This window comes from Lactuca sativa, chromosome 1 (genome assembly GCF_002870075.4).
Source record: "Lactuca sativa cultivar Salinas chromosome 1, Lsat_Salinas_v11, whole genome shotgun sequence".
Taxonomy (NCBI): Eukaryota; Viridiplantae; Streptophyta; class Magnoliopsida; order Asterales; family Asteraceae; genus Lactuca; species Lactuca sativa.
In genome coordinates this window covers 27718624-27732652 of record NC_056623.2, presented here as the reverse complement: position 1 = coordinate 27732652, position 14029 = coordinate 27718624, and the positions used below count along the sequence as shown (strand labels likewise).

The window sequence follows — 14029 nt, the reverse complement described above, 5'->3', positions numbered from 1 at the left end:
ATTTTGCCACGCTTTCCTATAGTTTTTTCATACAAAATGGGCAGTGTTTGTCATGCCAAGTAGGGGAGAAAGGAAAAAAGAGAACGTGGCAACAGAGGAGAGAAAGTGACAAGTTTATGTGGAGTTGGCTGCCAAGCTCGGCATGGTAAGCTCAAGGGGCGGTGTTTACAGAAATCATACTTTTAAATAATGTTTTAATTAAAATCAATTTATATACAATTTGACACTTAAGATAATTAATCTTTGTTGTTATTATGTTATTAAAAACAAATGACACAACATAAACATATAAGCAAGTTCCATATAACTATTTGTATGATTTTCATTCAAAACCCATCCAAACAATATATACAAATGAATTAAAACATTTGGGAAACATAATAAACAAAAATTCCATCTCACTGAATGAGAATAAATCATTATTATTTAAAACCATTAAATTTCGATGTGTATATATCATGCATATAATTTCTTTTTTGTGTGTATAAGATCACACCTCATTGATTTCAAGCAAAAAATAATTTTTTGCTATGTAAATAATCATGAACACAAGCCGTTGATACTATTGTTGGATTTTGATGCTTATTTGAATACATGAAAGAAAATATAGCAACAAAAGCAATTACAACAAAAACACCAGGATCTAACCATGGATATGTGTTCCTAAAAAAACTGCAACAATCTGGGATAGAATGATTTCTTCTCATTGTATCAACCAAAAAATGAGTGTTGAAAAAAAAAAAGGGTAAAGGAAGAAATTAAAGTCTAAAGCAATAACTTCAATGATCAATAGAGAAACAGAAGATGCAAGTAAACTTAAAAGATATGATTAAATAAGAGGATGATAGAGACAGTTTCCGAAGCATATAGGGTATTTTTGGAGAAAGGAAAAAAGAAAAAACAAAGATAGGCTGTTTTAAAGGGGGCGTTATTGAAAATATATATATAGAATTCAAAGGTATCAGGCAAAAGAACATATGCACAAGAACCCAAAAACAAAACCTAGCCACATAACACACTTGAGAATCATTTGATACTGAAACGAAATTGGAGATAATGCCATGGATGCTAAGGACGTCGATATGATGGATTCCGATGCTCCGGTGACATCTTCGTCACCAGTTCCACCAGGAACCCCCGAACTTTCCTCCGTCTCCCAGCAAATTGAAATTGCGAGAGGATTACTCACAGTAGCTCGCCAACTCATTGATCAGGGCAAGCCTTCTCAAGCTCTTCAAGCGGTAATTCTTACACTATCACCACTTCATTTGTTTCTTATAATTTATTGTTACTTCATTTCCCTTTTTATCTGATTCGAATGCCAGCTGTTCTGAACATACCTACATTTTGACTTGTTGATGTGATCGGAAAGAAATTTCGTAATGATTCCGTTGCTAAACCTCAACCTACATGATCCAATTTGTAATACTTATTAAAAATTCAATATCAATGCATTTGTTTTGTTTATCGCAAAACGGCGATCAAACTTCAAATTCAAAATCTAGGTTTTCGATAGAATAGAGGAAGCAAAGCACTTGAACTTGCTTCGATGCTATTGAATCGAAGTTTTCTTTTTCCTCCACGATCGGTTCCTTATATTTGGTTCTAATTGCATTGATTTTCTTGTGTTCATCTTAAACTCATTACATGATTTGCCTTCAGAGTTGTTTGATAATGATATGACATCAACTATCTTAAAACCAGATGATATGTTTAATTTTACAGGTGTTGACTGCAATGAGAGCCAAAGGAGGAGAAGCAGCTGCTGTTCAAACCCTAAATCGAGCTAATGAACTCTACAGAAACAGAGTAAATGAAAGGGCCGCTGATGAGCTAGCTTCATTGTTTGCTGAATGTGCAATTGAAGAAGCTTTACCTGCAATCCCCACTACCACCACCACCACCACTACCACCACCAACCACCCATCTATTGAACCAGATGCTGGCGGCACTTCTATACTGACAGAGACCGGGAGAAAACAGATCATGGTGGATGCATTCTCTGATGGCAGTAGCTTTGTGTGTGTACAATGTGGTGGCCTTGTTAGCAATGATCGCAGGGATGAACACTATGCATTCTGGTGTGGCCGTGTGTAAATGGTGAGATCCAGTTTCATGGTTTTTTCATGATATTGACATGTAATGGTTTTAGGTGTAATAGAACATCTCTTAAAGCGAATTGAATTTGCATCTGCAAATAATAAACCAATATAAATCCCATATACAACTTTCATGAAAAGATCTGTAGTATGCGGGTTTCAGCTGATTGTTGATGAAAATTTGAGCTTGGAAGACATAAGGGCATGATTAGTCTGTGGATTCCGGTAGAATCCGATGGAATTGGAATAAGAGTTTCCATTCCATAGTGTGTTTGGTTGTTTAAATGGAAAAAATGTAGTTCTTTGTCTTAATCCTTCAAACTTTGTGTTTGATGGATTCCATCATTCCCAAGGGAGAGTGGAATGAAATGAATTTGCATATATGTACAATGAGCGAAAACCTATAAAATATAAATAGAAATTTAAGAATTATTCAGTTTTTGTTATTGGATTATATTGTATCTTCTCCAACCAAACCAATGACATATTATGAATTCTTTCAATTTTCAATTTTTTTTCGTGTTATGGATCCTTTGACAAAATCGTTTCAAAATATTCTACTAACCAAACATAAATCCTTATAAAACTGTGAGGGCAATGGATTCCATCAGAACTCTGTTGTTAAGTGTGATTTCTGTAAACTTTGAGTTAAATGTTGTATTTGAACAAAATATGCTTGTACAAGATGATTTTTTTTTCATTGTATTCAAGAGCTTAAACGGAAGATAATATTGAAGACACATTTAACAAGAATTACATGTTTGTATTTTTTTGTTATGAATAAGGATGAAATCTACAACACGTGGGTTTCACTACAAGCGAATTATGAATACAACTAACAAAAAGAAAAGAAAAAACGAAACCAGAAAACACATCTACATGTTCTTCTCTTGATCCAAGGGAAGGAAGACATTGATCTAAACACCAAATGAAGAATATACAACACCAATCACCACCAATATGAACCTTTTTTAGTGTCTATGATACATGACTTCGGGCAAATTTGCCAACGATCGATTCTTTGATCTCATCATCGTTTCATCACTATGCCTTATGAGTTCCGACAGCCGCCATGGTTTCTGCCATTTCCATTTAAATTGAAGTAGCCATTGATGGTGGCTCCTCTTCCACCGCCATAGTTTCCCCGGAGAATGTCCTCCTGTCGCCGCCTTCCTCAGCCCCACCGGCACCATCTTCCGCTTCTGGTCTAGAAACGCCGCCGATTCCCTCACTAAACCGTTGGCTATTCCCGCCGTGTATTTCAACTGTTTAGGTGCCGGAATGGAGTTCGGAGATAACGGACCGCTCATGTCATCCGCCAAGTGTTTCAATGAATTGTGAGACTGAGAGTTTCCCTGTTTCGTCGGGATAGGAAAATACTTTAGTGGTTGAATAGATAGCAGATAGCAGATAACAGATAAAATTAGGGTTTCTTACTGAAGCTGACGAAGCCAATGCGATTGCGACAGCTAGCTCCTTCTCGGCTTCCTTTCGTCTAAACTCACTTTGTCGGAGTAACCCCACGAGTTCTTTTAGTTGTTCTTCCATTTCCTTTATTTCGAGATCCTTTTCCCATGATTGACACCTATTTTACATATTTTATCAATGAAAATGTTATTCAATAAGTTGAGAAAATTATATTCTTGAAAATCCATTTTTTTTACCTTGAATCTACAAAAGAGTTGAACATATATTGAAGCAAGTTCTTTGCGTCTGCCATTGACCGGAGGTGGTTCCATCTTCCACGGTTAGCGAAACCGCGTTCCCGTTCTTCTGCTTCGGATAATTGTGAAGCCATGGATACCAGTGAATTTGATGAAATACTTAACATGTTTTCCAATGAAGATATTCTTGAAATTCTTGCATTTGGTGACAAAGAACATGCCCTTAAATAAATAAATAAATCACAAAAACCCAAAATTAGTAAAAAATGGTTGATTGAATTCAATCTACTAAGAATTACAATTTTACCTAGAGAAACCGTTCTTTCCTCTTGGAGGGCTAACACCTTTTGAAGCAAATTCATCAACTTGTCTAAGAACTGCTAGCTCTTCTGCAAGTGCAGCCCGCCTGAAGACATAAAAAAATAAAAAATTAATAAAAATGTTTTTTTACAGATTTATATTTGTAAATAATAGTAGTTACACAACAATTTTACAATTTACAATTTACAATTTACATACACTTGGCTTTGTTTCTCATATTCTTGCCTAACTTCATGTACATTCACCATCACTTCAAGTTCATGATCAAGCCAACGTTTCATCGCCTTTTCATTATTCTAAAAGCGAAGCATAATTATTATTGTTAACTCAAGTCCCTTGATTTATCAAAATTACAAGATAACCCCTTGGTATTTACCTGTCCATTTGCTCCATTCCCATTGCTAGTCACTGTATACATGAAAGAGATTGATGACATTATGATGACGATTTTTATTCAGAAATAAAAGTAATAGTAAAAAAGAAAAAAAATAATACATGAATTGTCACGGGTAGACTTGCGGGCTTCTAGCAATTCTTTTAGCCTCTTGGTTGCCATTGCAGCTTCTTCTGTCTTTCGTTGAAGAACCTAAAAACGTGATAATAATGGAATAATTATTAGATTTAATAAGATATTGTAACACAAAAAACAAATATACTAAAAAAAATAAAAATCTCACCATTTTTTGACGTTGATTAAGAGCCTGCAGTTTGTGTCTTTCGTACTCGTTCCTTCTTCCTTCTTTCTTTAGCTGGAATTAAATAGAAAAAGAAAAGATCATAATTTATATGCATGCGTAGACTAATTTAAGTCAAATATATATATATATATATATATATATATATATATATATATATATATATATTAATTAATAAATAATAATTATCATAAGAGTATACCTGTAGTAGTTCTTTTTCACGAGATGCTTTCCAGTGTCGGAATTGTTCAGCCTCTTGTTTTATCTTATGCTGTAGTTGAACCTATAACCATATTTAAATTAGCAGAAAATTTACTTATATAAAGAAATATAATAATAATAATAATCTTTTCTCACCTTTTGTGCCTTGATGAACTGTATTTCATCTTGTAATCTCTTTGCTGCTTCATCACTCTTCTGTTTTTGCCTCAAAAGCTGAACTTGGTTCTCTTGTTTCTTCTTAAGATCCTGAATCTGAGATTCATAAAATTTTTATAATTATATCAAGGTTGCTCTGATTTGATACATTTGAATCCAAATAGGCATAAAAATTTATAATTATAACAAGTTTATTAACCTGTGATTCAAGAGACTTCAATTTGTGGGAATGCAAATCTTGCATTTTTTGTGATTGTCCATCTGAAGAAGCAGAAAGGTTTTCAACTTCAGTTAGCAATCGATCCCTCTCTATCTGCAACAATTATAAAAATGAGCAAGAAAACATCAATTATCATTTTTTTTTAAAAAGATTTGATTCAACTTTAAAGCTATAGTTTTGTTATGCTTATGTTTTTACCTGAACTGCTCGTTTTTCATCCTCAAGTTCCATTAATTTCTTTCCAAAATGTTGTTTAAGAGTCATGGTATCAGATCCTTCAAAAAGTCTCATTTCTGATTCTTTCTGTTCTAAGCGTTTATTTAACTCATGCAACTCTTTATCCATGGAGTCTTGGAGAAGCGTATGCTCCAATTCTTTTGCTGTTTCTTCCTCTATCACACCAGAATCGCCTATATTTATTGTCATTAAAAAAATATGAAATACAAATAATTCTACATTCGTATAAAAAAACAAAAAATAAAAACATACCACTTTCACTCATCTGATAATCTAATGAATCAATACTTTGCAAACCCCTTTTAAGCCCTTCATTTTTCACGCAAAAGGAATCACCAACCTAAAAAATTGGAGCACAATTTGTTATTTTATTTTTTATAAATTGCGACAAAAGTTATAAATGTTTACATACTTTAGTGACGGATTGATGATCGATAGCGATACCCCTGCTGCGATACTCATGAAGTTCGCGACATAGATCCTGATTTGTAGCTTCAAGCCAAGAAATCCGCTCCCTTAGGACCTAATTAATGTTTATGTGACGCAATAAATTTATAAGAAATTAAACAATAAAGATTTATTATATAAAATAAATATGATATTCATATTATAATTTATACCTGTAATTCAACAGTAGAACCTCCACCACGAGCACAAAGTTCTGCTTGCAAACATTCAAGTTGTTGGCGCATCTTTAACATTTCACTAGACACTGGATCCCTATTCACCTATTCAATTGTTTAAAAAAGTAATTATTTATTTGTGTATTATAGCATCTCACTTTCATCTTTTTTTTCTATGATAAACAAATAAATGAAAGTAGGTTGCAATTTCTTGCATATAACCCTAAACTTACCACAGGCTTATTCCGGATATTTCGAGCCCGGTTTGCATACTTTAATGTGTTGAGAGTCTCCTCAGCATTTATATCAGCAGGACTAACACAAGCTGAAATAAGGTAAAATTATATGTTTACTTAATATTAATACCAAAGATTTTAAATGAGCTTAAATAATAAACAAAATTATAAATTAGTGTTTGGTTTATATATATATATATATATATATATATATATATATATATATATATATATATATATATATATGTTACCTATCATAACAGTTCTGCTGTTCCCACCAAGTGAGTCCTGTCAGTTTGGTAAAACATATTTAGATTAAACTAAAAGAAATAAATCAAGTTGCATAAAAAAAGTAGTTAAGAGTAATAATGTTTAACCTGTAAGAGGCGAGTAAGTTTACTATCTCTATATGGAACATGAGCACCTTCTTTTCGTTTTTTCTCATCACCAAGGGCACTTATGACATTTCCAAGTGCAAGTAGCCCCTTATTAATATGAACTCCTGTTCAACAAATTAAGTTAGCAAGTAGAGTTATTTCCAATAATGAGGACGAGGGCATTTATGTCTTTTGTGTGAGACAAAAACTGCAACTTTTGTCCACTCAATCCTGCTTTCGGTCCGGTGCACACCAAACACAGTACAACTCTGTCCCACCTTTTTTAGTGGGACAAAAAATTTACAATTTTTATCCTATTGACATCAATCCCAGTTCCAGTCCAATGTAGGTCAGACACAGGACAACCGTGGCCCATCTTTTTGAGTGGGGCAAAATTGGAATTTTTTTTTGTTTTAAAGATATGTAATAAATATCATCACCTACCTTCTTTGAACCGCATACCATCAGAACCTGTTCTTTTAGCCCTTTCTGAACCAGCAAGATCAACTAAATGCAACTTGGCACACAAATATTCATCACACATGGAATCATTCGAGATTGTCTTGTTCATTTGTTCCAGTGTGATTGTGAAAATTGCATGTGATCGACTACATAAAAAGTTCAAAATGTCAGAAATATATTATATGCCATATATTATAATACTATGACTATGATACATTCAAGATTAATTAAACCTTGATTGATTATTCATATTTGTACTTCCTGTCGCTCTGCTCAATGACCCATGTTCAAGGCAATCGCTCATTTCTTTTAATGTCTTAACGCTACATTCAGTAGATCCAGCAAGCGTTATGACACCATTAGAAGTTTCCCGGATTTGTATCGGTGGTTTCCCTGGAATATTCACTTTCCCATTCTGCCCATTTGATGATATCTCAGATTTAGTATCCAGCAAGTCTCGCACTTCTTCTTTTAGAATCTTCACAGAAAAATCATTCAGTCAAGTTTTATGGAAGAAAGCTATTTGCAATTCTACTTATAGGTATAAGAAAACACACCTCGATGAAGGAAACATGCAACTGGAACTCTGTTTGATCCTGTAAACTTTCGATTTTGTTGAATAAAGCAGTCATGGCTTGAGGAATAAGCCCGGCTTGGTAACCATCTTTGAATCCGGTTCCCATGGTGTATGTCTTCCCTGAACCGGTCTGTGAAATTAGAACACGTCAAGAACTATCATAAACAAATAGGATATATTTTTTGTTACTTGAATCATGAGAAATTTATACCTGGCCATAAGCTAGAACAGTAGCATTATATCCTTGAAACAAACCCTCAACAAGAGGAGAAACACAGTCTTCAAACATGGCGGATGATGGGGAACCAGAGCTTCCATAGACATGATCGAAAGTGAAGGAATGTGTACCAAGTTGCACCTGCAATATAAACAAAGATTAATCAATTTCTCGATCATCGGAATTGATACTGAGATCTACCAGATCTCAGGTACCACAACTCGAACACGGCTTACACTAAAATCGAGGATCGATTAAATAAGTAAATAAATAAATAAAAACCCAATTAGAAGTGTAGAATCCATTACAACAGAGTGAGGAATTCATCAAAATTAAGTGACATTGCGCTTAAATGAGGGATAATCGACCTGGGGTTTTCCGGGTACGACGGCGACACAATCTTTACAAGCTTGAAGCTTCTCATCTCCGATAAGGGGTCGTATATGTACCGCTACCTTCACACAACAATCGTCCGCCGCCGCCGTCGTCGTCGTCGTCGCCGGAGTCGCTTCCATCATGTGAAAGGTCGGAAAGAAAGTGGTCCACGAAACAGTTATAGTTACAGAGAGAGAAAATGAAGACGAATTCTCTGTATCTTCACAGAAATGAAGTAATTTTATGGAGCCCAGAAAGTGATTCAGTAACCTCTAAACAGAGAACGGACCAAATCATCCAACGCACACAAACAAAAGGGCAGTTTGGGAAAGAGAATGTGTGTGTGTGTGTGTTTAGTGTTTACACTAGACACTAGCCATAAGCTTCTATAACACTCATTCCGAAACTACCCTTCAACGGCTTTCGGTGCCCGGGTTGCTAGTGGGTGTTGTTACATTTTTGCCCTTCGCGATTTCCCGGGAATTATTGATAATAAATAATAATAAATTAGTAAGTAAAGGAAAAAGAAAGAAAGAAAGCAAAAGTAGGTGGATAACAGTAACGCAGAGGAAAGCCACGTGATTGAGGAACAGGAATCCCACGCGACGAGTGTTAAGGCACGTGGACGTACGCCTTCCATGTATGTCATCACATCTACATACATATATACATACATACATCATAAATGTCATGCTGGGTGATGTTGATGTATCCTAGTAACCATAGTAATCAATGGACAAGATAGTAACTATGGAATATTCGTTTTTATTTTTATTTTTTTGTCTTTTTTTTACTCGTTCTCTTTACAATATATAAATTAAATAATTTAAAAATAGATAAATTATATAAAATCTAGCTATAACAACATTCTACTAACATATACAGAGAGCTACTAACAACATTCTAACAGAAATTAAATAACTAATTTCAACTACTTGTAACTAATCTGTACACGTGACTATTATAACGCTAACACCCCCCCCCCCCCCCCCCCCCCCTTCTCTGTCTCTCTCAAGCTGGAGGGTAAGGTTGTAACCCCAACTTGATTGTAGCTTCTTGATGTTTTGTGCCAATGAGTGATTTTGTAAGAACATCAGCAAGTTGATGATTGGTTGAAACATGAGACAAAGATATAAGTCCACTTTGTAGTTTTTCACGAACAAAATGACAATCTATGTCAATATGCTTTGTCCGTTCGTGAAATACAGGATTAGATGCAATGTATATAGCTGCTTGGTTGTCACACTTTAAAGGAATATGTGTGATATTAGGCACTTGAAATTCATGAAAAAACCGACTTAACAAAGCAAGTTATGCACACAACCTTCGCATTGAACGATATTCCGCTTCAGCAGATGATAATGAAACTGTAATTTGCTTCTTTGATTTCCATACGATGGGACTATTACCAAATAGAATAAAATATCCACTAACCGATCGTCTTGTGATTGGGCATGCAACCCAATCCGAGTCACAATATGCTTCAATATTGTAAGAAAAGTCTTTATTGAAGTATAGTCCTTGATTGAAAGTGCCTTTGAGATATTGAAGAACATGCAAAGCAACATCATAATGAGCTTGAGATGGCGTTTGGTTGAATTGACTCAAGTATTGAACAGAAAATGATAAATCAGGTCTAGTATGGACCAGAAAATTCAACTTACCAATGCGTTGTCGATAAACAATGGGATCTTCAAGGGAATTTTCCATCACTGGGACTAATCGAAGTTTGTGTGGAAGTGGAGTAGTAACACAAGTATATTCAGTCATATAATATTCGTCAAGCAAGTCTTTAATGTACTTCGATTGATGGATGATCATGCCATTGTTGACATAGTTAAATTCCAATCCAAGAAAGAAACTAATTTGTCCCAAATCTTTGATACGAAATTGATCATCAAGAAAACCCTTTAAGCTTGAGATTTCATCATCATCATCTCCAGTGATTAAAATATCATCAACATAAACAACAACAATAACTAAGGAGTTCTCCATCTTTTTAAGAAAAAGTGAATAATCATTTTATGAATGATTATATCCTCTAGTCCTTAATGTTGTTGAGAGTTTCGAATACCACTGTCGGGATGCTTGTTTTAAGCCATATAATGACTTTTTAAGCTTGTAAACATGAGAAGGAGAGTTGGTATGAAGACCAGGTGGGATTTTCATATAGACTTCTTCATGGAGATCTCCATGAAGAAAAGCATTGTTGACATCAAGTTGTTGTATCTTCTAGCCTCGTTTAACAGCAAGAGCAACTAGACATCGAACAGTGTTAAACTTGACCACTAGAGAAAAAGTTTCATGGTAATCAATACCAGCTTTCTGAGTGAAGCCTTTGGCCACTAACCTAGCTTTATATCTTTCAATAGAACCATCAGCTCTTCGTTTAATTTTGAACACCCATTTGCATGAAATTGGTTTCTTGCCTTTGGGTAATTTGACAATGTCCCATGTATCATTTGCTTTTAAGGCCTGTAATTCCTTGTCCATGGCATCCTCCCAATATGGATTACCTTTGGCTTGATGATAGAATGCAGGTTCGTGAGATTGACTTGTTACTTGAAAAGCAAAATGATTGAATTGACTAGAATCAATATCAATGTGATTAGAACCAATGCACAAATTGGTAATTATGTGGTCACAATCATGTAAAGAAGATTGATTACATATGTAATCTTGTAATCTAGAAAGAGGAAGTGACACCCTTGTGGATCTTCTTAAGTTGTTGTCATTAGATATGGAGTTGTTATCAACAGAAGTGGAAGTATGGATAGGAGGGGTAAATTCGGAATTATCTGGATCATCTAAAGAAACAGGAAGACAAGTCTCATTAGGATTGAACGGTTTATGTTTGGATGTATGTAAGGGAAATATATCCTCCAAAAATTTGATATCACAACTAACAAGTATCTCGTTTGTTGTCAAATTGAGTACTTTGTAAGCTTTTTGAGCATAGGGGTAGCCAATGAAAACGCAAGGATGTGTGTGAGGCATGAATTTGTCCTTCCTTGATATTTATGAGCTTACAAAACAGAGACAACCAAACGATTTTAGGTAAGTTAGATCTGGTACTTCATTGTGTAATGCTTCAAAAGGAGTTTTATTTTGCAAATTTTTTGTTGGCATTCTGTTGATTAGATGAACAACAATTTTTACACACTCTCCCCAGTATGCATGACCCAAGCCGGATTGAAAAAACAATGCTCTGGCAACTTCAAGTATGTGGCGATGTTTACGCTCAACTAAACCATTTTGTTGAGGACAATAAGGAGTTGATTTTTGATGTATGATGCGTTTGGACTGAAAATATTGAACTCCTTCATTGCTGGAACCAAGTTCATATGCATTATCGGTTCTTATGATTTTGATAGTTTTCTTGAATTGATTTTGAATAAGAGTAACAAAAGCTTTTATGAGAGAAAAAGTAGAACTCTTGTTAGCTAACAAATGTAACCATGTGTGTCTAGTAAAATCATCGACGATGGTAAGAAAGTATTTAAAGCCATCATGAGTACAATGTTTATATGGTCCCCACACATCGATATGAATTAAATCAAAGGATTGATGAGAACTAGATTGACTTTTTGGAAATGACAAACGTGTTTGCTTAGCTTGAGAACATGTAATACATGAATCAAATGTAAAATCATTACATTGAGAAGAAATGAGAGACAGCTGTCTAAGCTTGTTCAATGGAACATGTCCTAATCTTCTATGCCACAATAATGTGTTAGAAGACTTATTGATTACATTGAAACTGGAAATAGATGGAAAAACTAAAGAACAAAAAGAAAGAGATGTTTTGATAGTACGATGATCAAAGACATAAAGGTCATTGATCCTGTTTCCAAAGACACCAAGAGCTAAATCATTCTTTGATGAAGGGTCCTGCATAAGACAATGTTCATCAGTAAAGATGACAAATGTATGAAGTTGTCTTGTGAATTTAGGAATCGAAAGGAGGTTGTATTTAAATGAAGGAACATACAACACTCCATGAAGAACAATAGAATCATGTAAATGGATATCACCAACAAAAGAAACTGTAGCATGATGTCCATCAAGTAGCCCAATGTAATGTGGCTGAATTAGTGATTGAAATGAAGAAAACAAATCAGGACTAGAGCAAATGTGATATGTTGCACCAGAGTCTATGATCCAAGAAAAATTTGTATGCAACAGTGAAGATTTATAGACATTGGTAACAAAGTCATGATAAGAAAAAGGACTACCTTCGTTATTCATTTCCCCATCAGTTATAGAAGAATGAACTTGACTGGTAGAAGCTTGAGATAAAGATGCCTGGTTGTGAAAATTTTGCATTAATTGTTCATATTGTTCCACAGTAATTGGAGGAGAAGATGTTGATGAAGTGACATTCTGAACACTTGATTTAGGATACTCTTTCTTTGATTTAGTGAATTTGAAGGTTGCAGGAAAGCCAATGAGATGATAGCAATTGGATTTTGTATGACCTGATTTCTTACAGTGATTACAAATGAGATGTTTCTTGGAAGAAGATGAATCAGTAGTAACATTCATTGCAATTGCATCAGTGTTAATGTTTGATGGAATAGAAATTGTGCGTTGGCGTTCTTCTTGGATTATCATAGAATACGCACCAGAAATTGTTGGAAGTGGTTTCATCATGAGTATTTGACCTCTAATAATTTTGTATGATTCATTGAGATCCATCAACATTTCTACAAGACGTTGATCTTCAAGAAACTTCTGAATCGATGCAGCAGTACCACAGGTACAAGCAGGAAGACTTTGAATAATCCTCAATTCATCCCAGATCTTGGTTAATTTTGTGAAATAAGATGAAAAGTCATCAGTACCTTGAGAAAGAGAATAGATATGTTGTTGTATGTTGTAAAGAAGGGCACCATCAGATTGGTCGAAACGTTAATGTAGTTCGTTCCATATCTCGTAAGCAGTAGGAAGAAATAGAACATTGTCAGCTAGATTCTTGTTCAAAGAGTTCAAAATCCAGCTTATCACCATTGAATTTGCACGATGCCAGCTTGGATACGTAGTCGAATTGGTTATAGGTGGTTGAATTGAGCCATCAACAAATCCATACTTGTTTTTGGCTGATAATGACAGAATCATCGATCGTTTCCAGGAGTTAAACCCAACGCCATTGAAGACATTTGAAACAAGAATGGAATGAGGGTTATCAAAAGAACCAATGTAATAAGGGTTGGAAATGGGAATGATCGAAGAATCAGATGAATCAGTGTCAGTCATGATTGAATTGAATCAGAAAAGAGAAAGAAGAAGATTGGATCGATTGCTTAATCTAATACCATGTTAACTCGTAAGTGAAAGAGAGAAATGAGAAAGAGAAATGGAAGAATCAAAAGTGTATTCTTCATTTAACTGAACTTTCAACCATATAAAGAATTGGGAATATATACAGAGAGCTACTAACAACCTTCTAACAGAAATTAAATAACTAATTTCAACTACTTGTAACTAATCTGTACACATGGCTATTATAACGCTAACATAAGAGTAAATAATGATGTGTTTATAAATG

At 34.6% G+C, this 14029-nt stretch overlaps 3 protein-coding genes across 3 annotated transcripts; 1 reads left to right on the top strand and 2 right to left on the bottom strand.

The window, feature by feature from the left end:
* Nucleotides 1–948: 948 nt before the first annotated feature.
* LOC111876167 (uncharacterized) lies at nt 949–2299 on the top strand. The gene is made up of 2 exons (XM_023872692.3): nt 949–1241; nt 1726–2299. Exons 1-2 carry the CDS (start codon nt 1062–1064, stop codon nt 2095–2097), a joined length of 552 nt encoding a protein of 183 aa, XP_023728460.1. The 5' UTR covers nt 949–1061; the 3' UTR covers nt 2098–2299.
* A 542-nt stretch (nt 2300–2841) lies between these two features.
* On the bottom strand, nt 2842–8818 carry LOC111876169 (kinesin-like protein KIN-4A). The gene is made up of 23 exons (XM_023872693.3): nt 8475–8818; nt 8101–8247; nt 7870–8019; nt 7546–7790; nt 7295–7458; nt 6851–6975; nt 6725–6761; nt 6471–6562; nt 6235–6342; nt 6027–6137; nt 5867–5954; nt 5576–5787; nt 5357–5470; nt 5137–5253; nt 4982–5062; nt 4762–4833; nt 4580–4670; nt 4461–4492; nt 4283–4380; nt 4071–4169; nt 3764–3985; nt 3537–3684; nt 2842–3454 (listed from the first exon to the last, which is right to left on the bottom strand). Exons 1-23 carry the CDS (start codon nt 8622–8624, stop codon nt 3071–3073), a joined length of 3087 nt encoding a protein of 1028 aa, XP_023728461.1. The 5' UTR covers nt 8625–8818; the 3' UTR covers nt 2842–3070.
* A 674-nt stretch (nt 8819–9492) lies between these two features.
* LOC111876300 (uncharacterized mitochondrial protein AtMg00810-like) lies at nt 9493–10476 on the bottom strand. Its single transcript, XM_023872849.1, has 2 exons — nt 9819–10476; nt 9493–9755 (listed from the first exon to the last, which is right to left on the bottom strand). The coding sequence occupies exons 1-2, from the start codon at nt 10474–10476 to the stop codon at nt 9493–9495; spliced, it is 921 nt and encodes a 306-aa protein (XP_023728617.1).
* Between the last annotated feature and the right edge of the window lie 3553 nt (nt 10477–14029).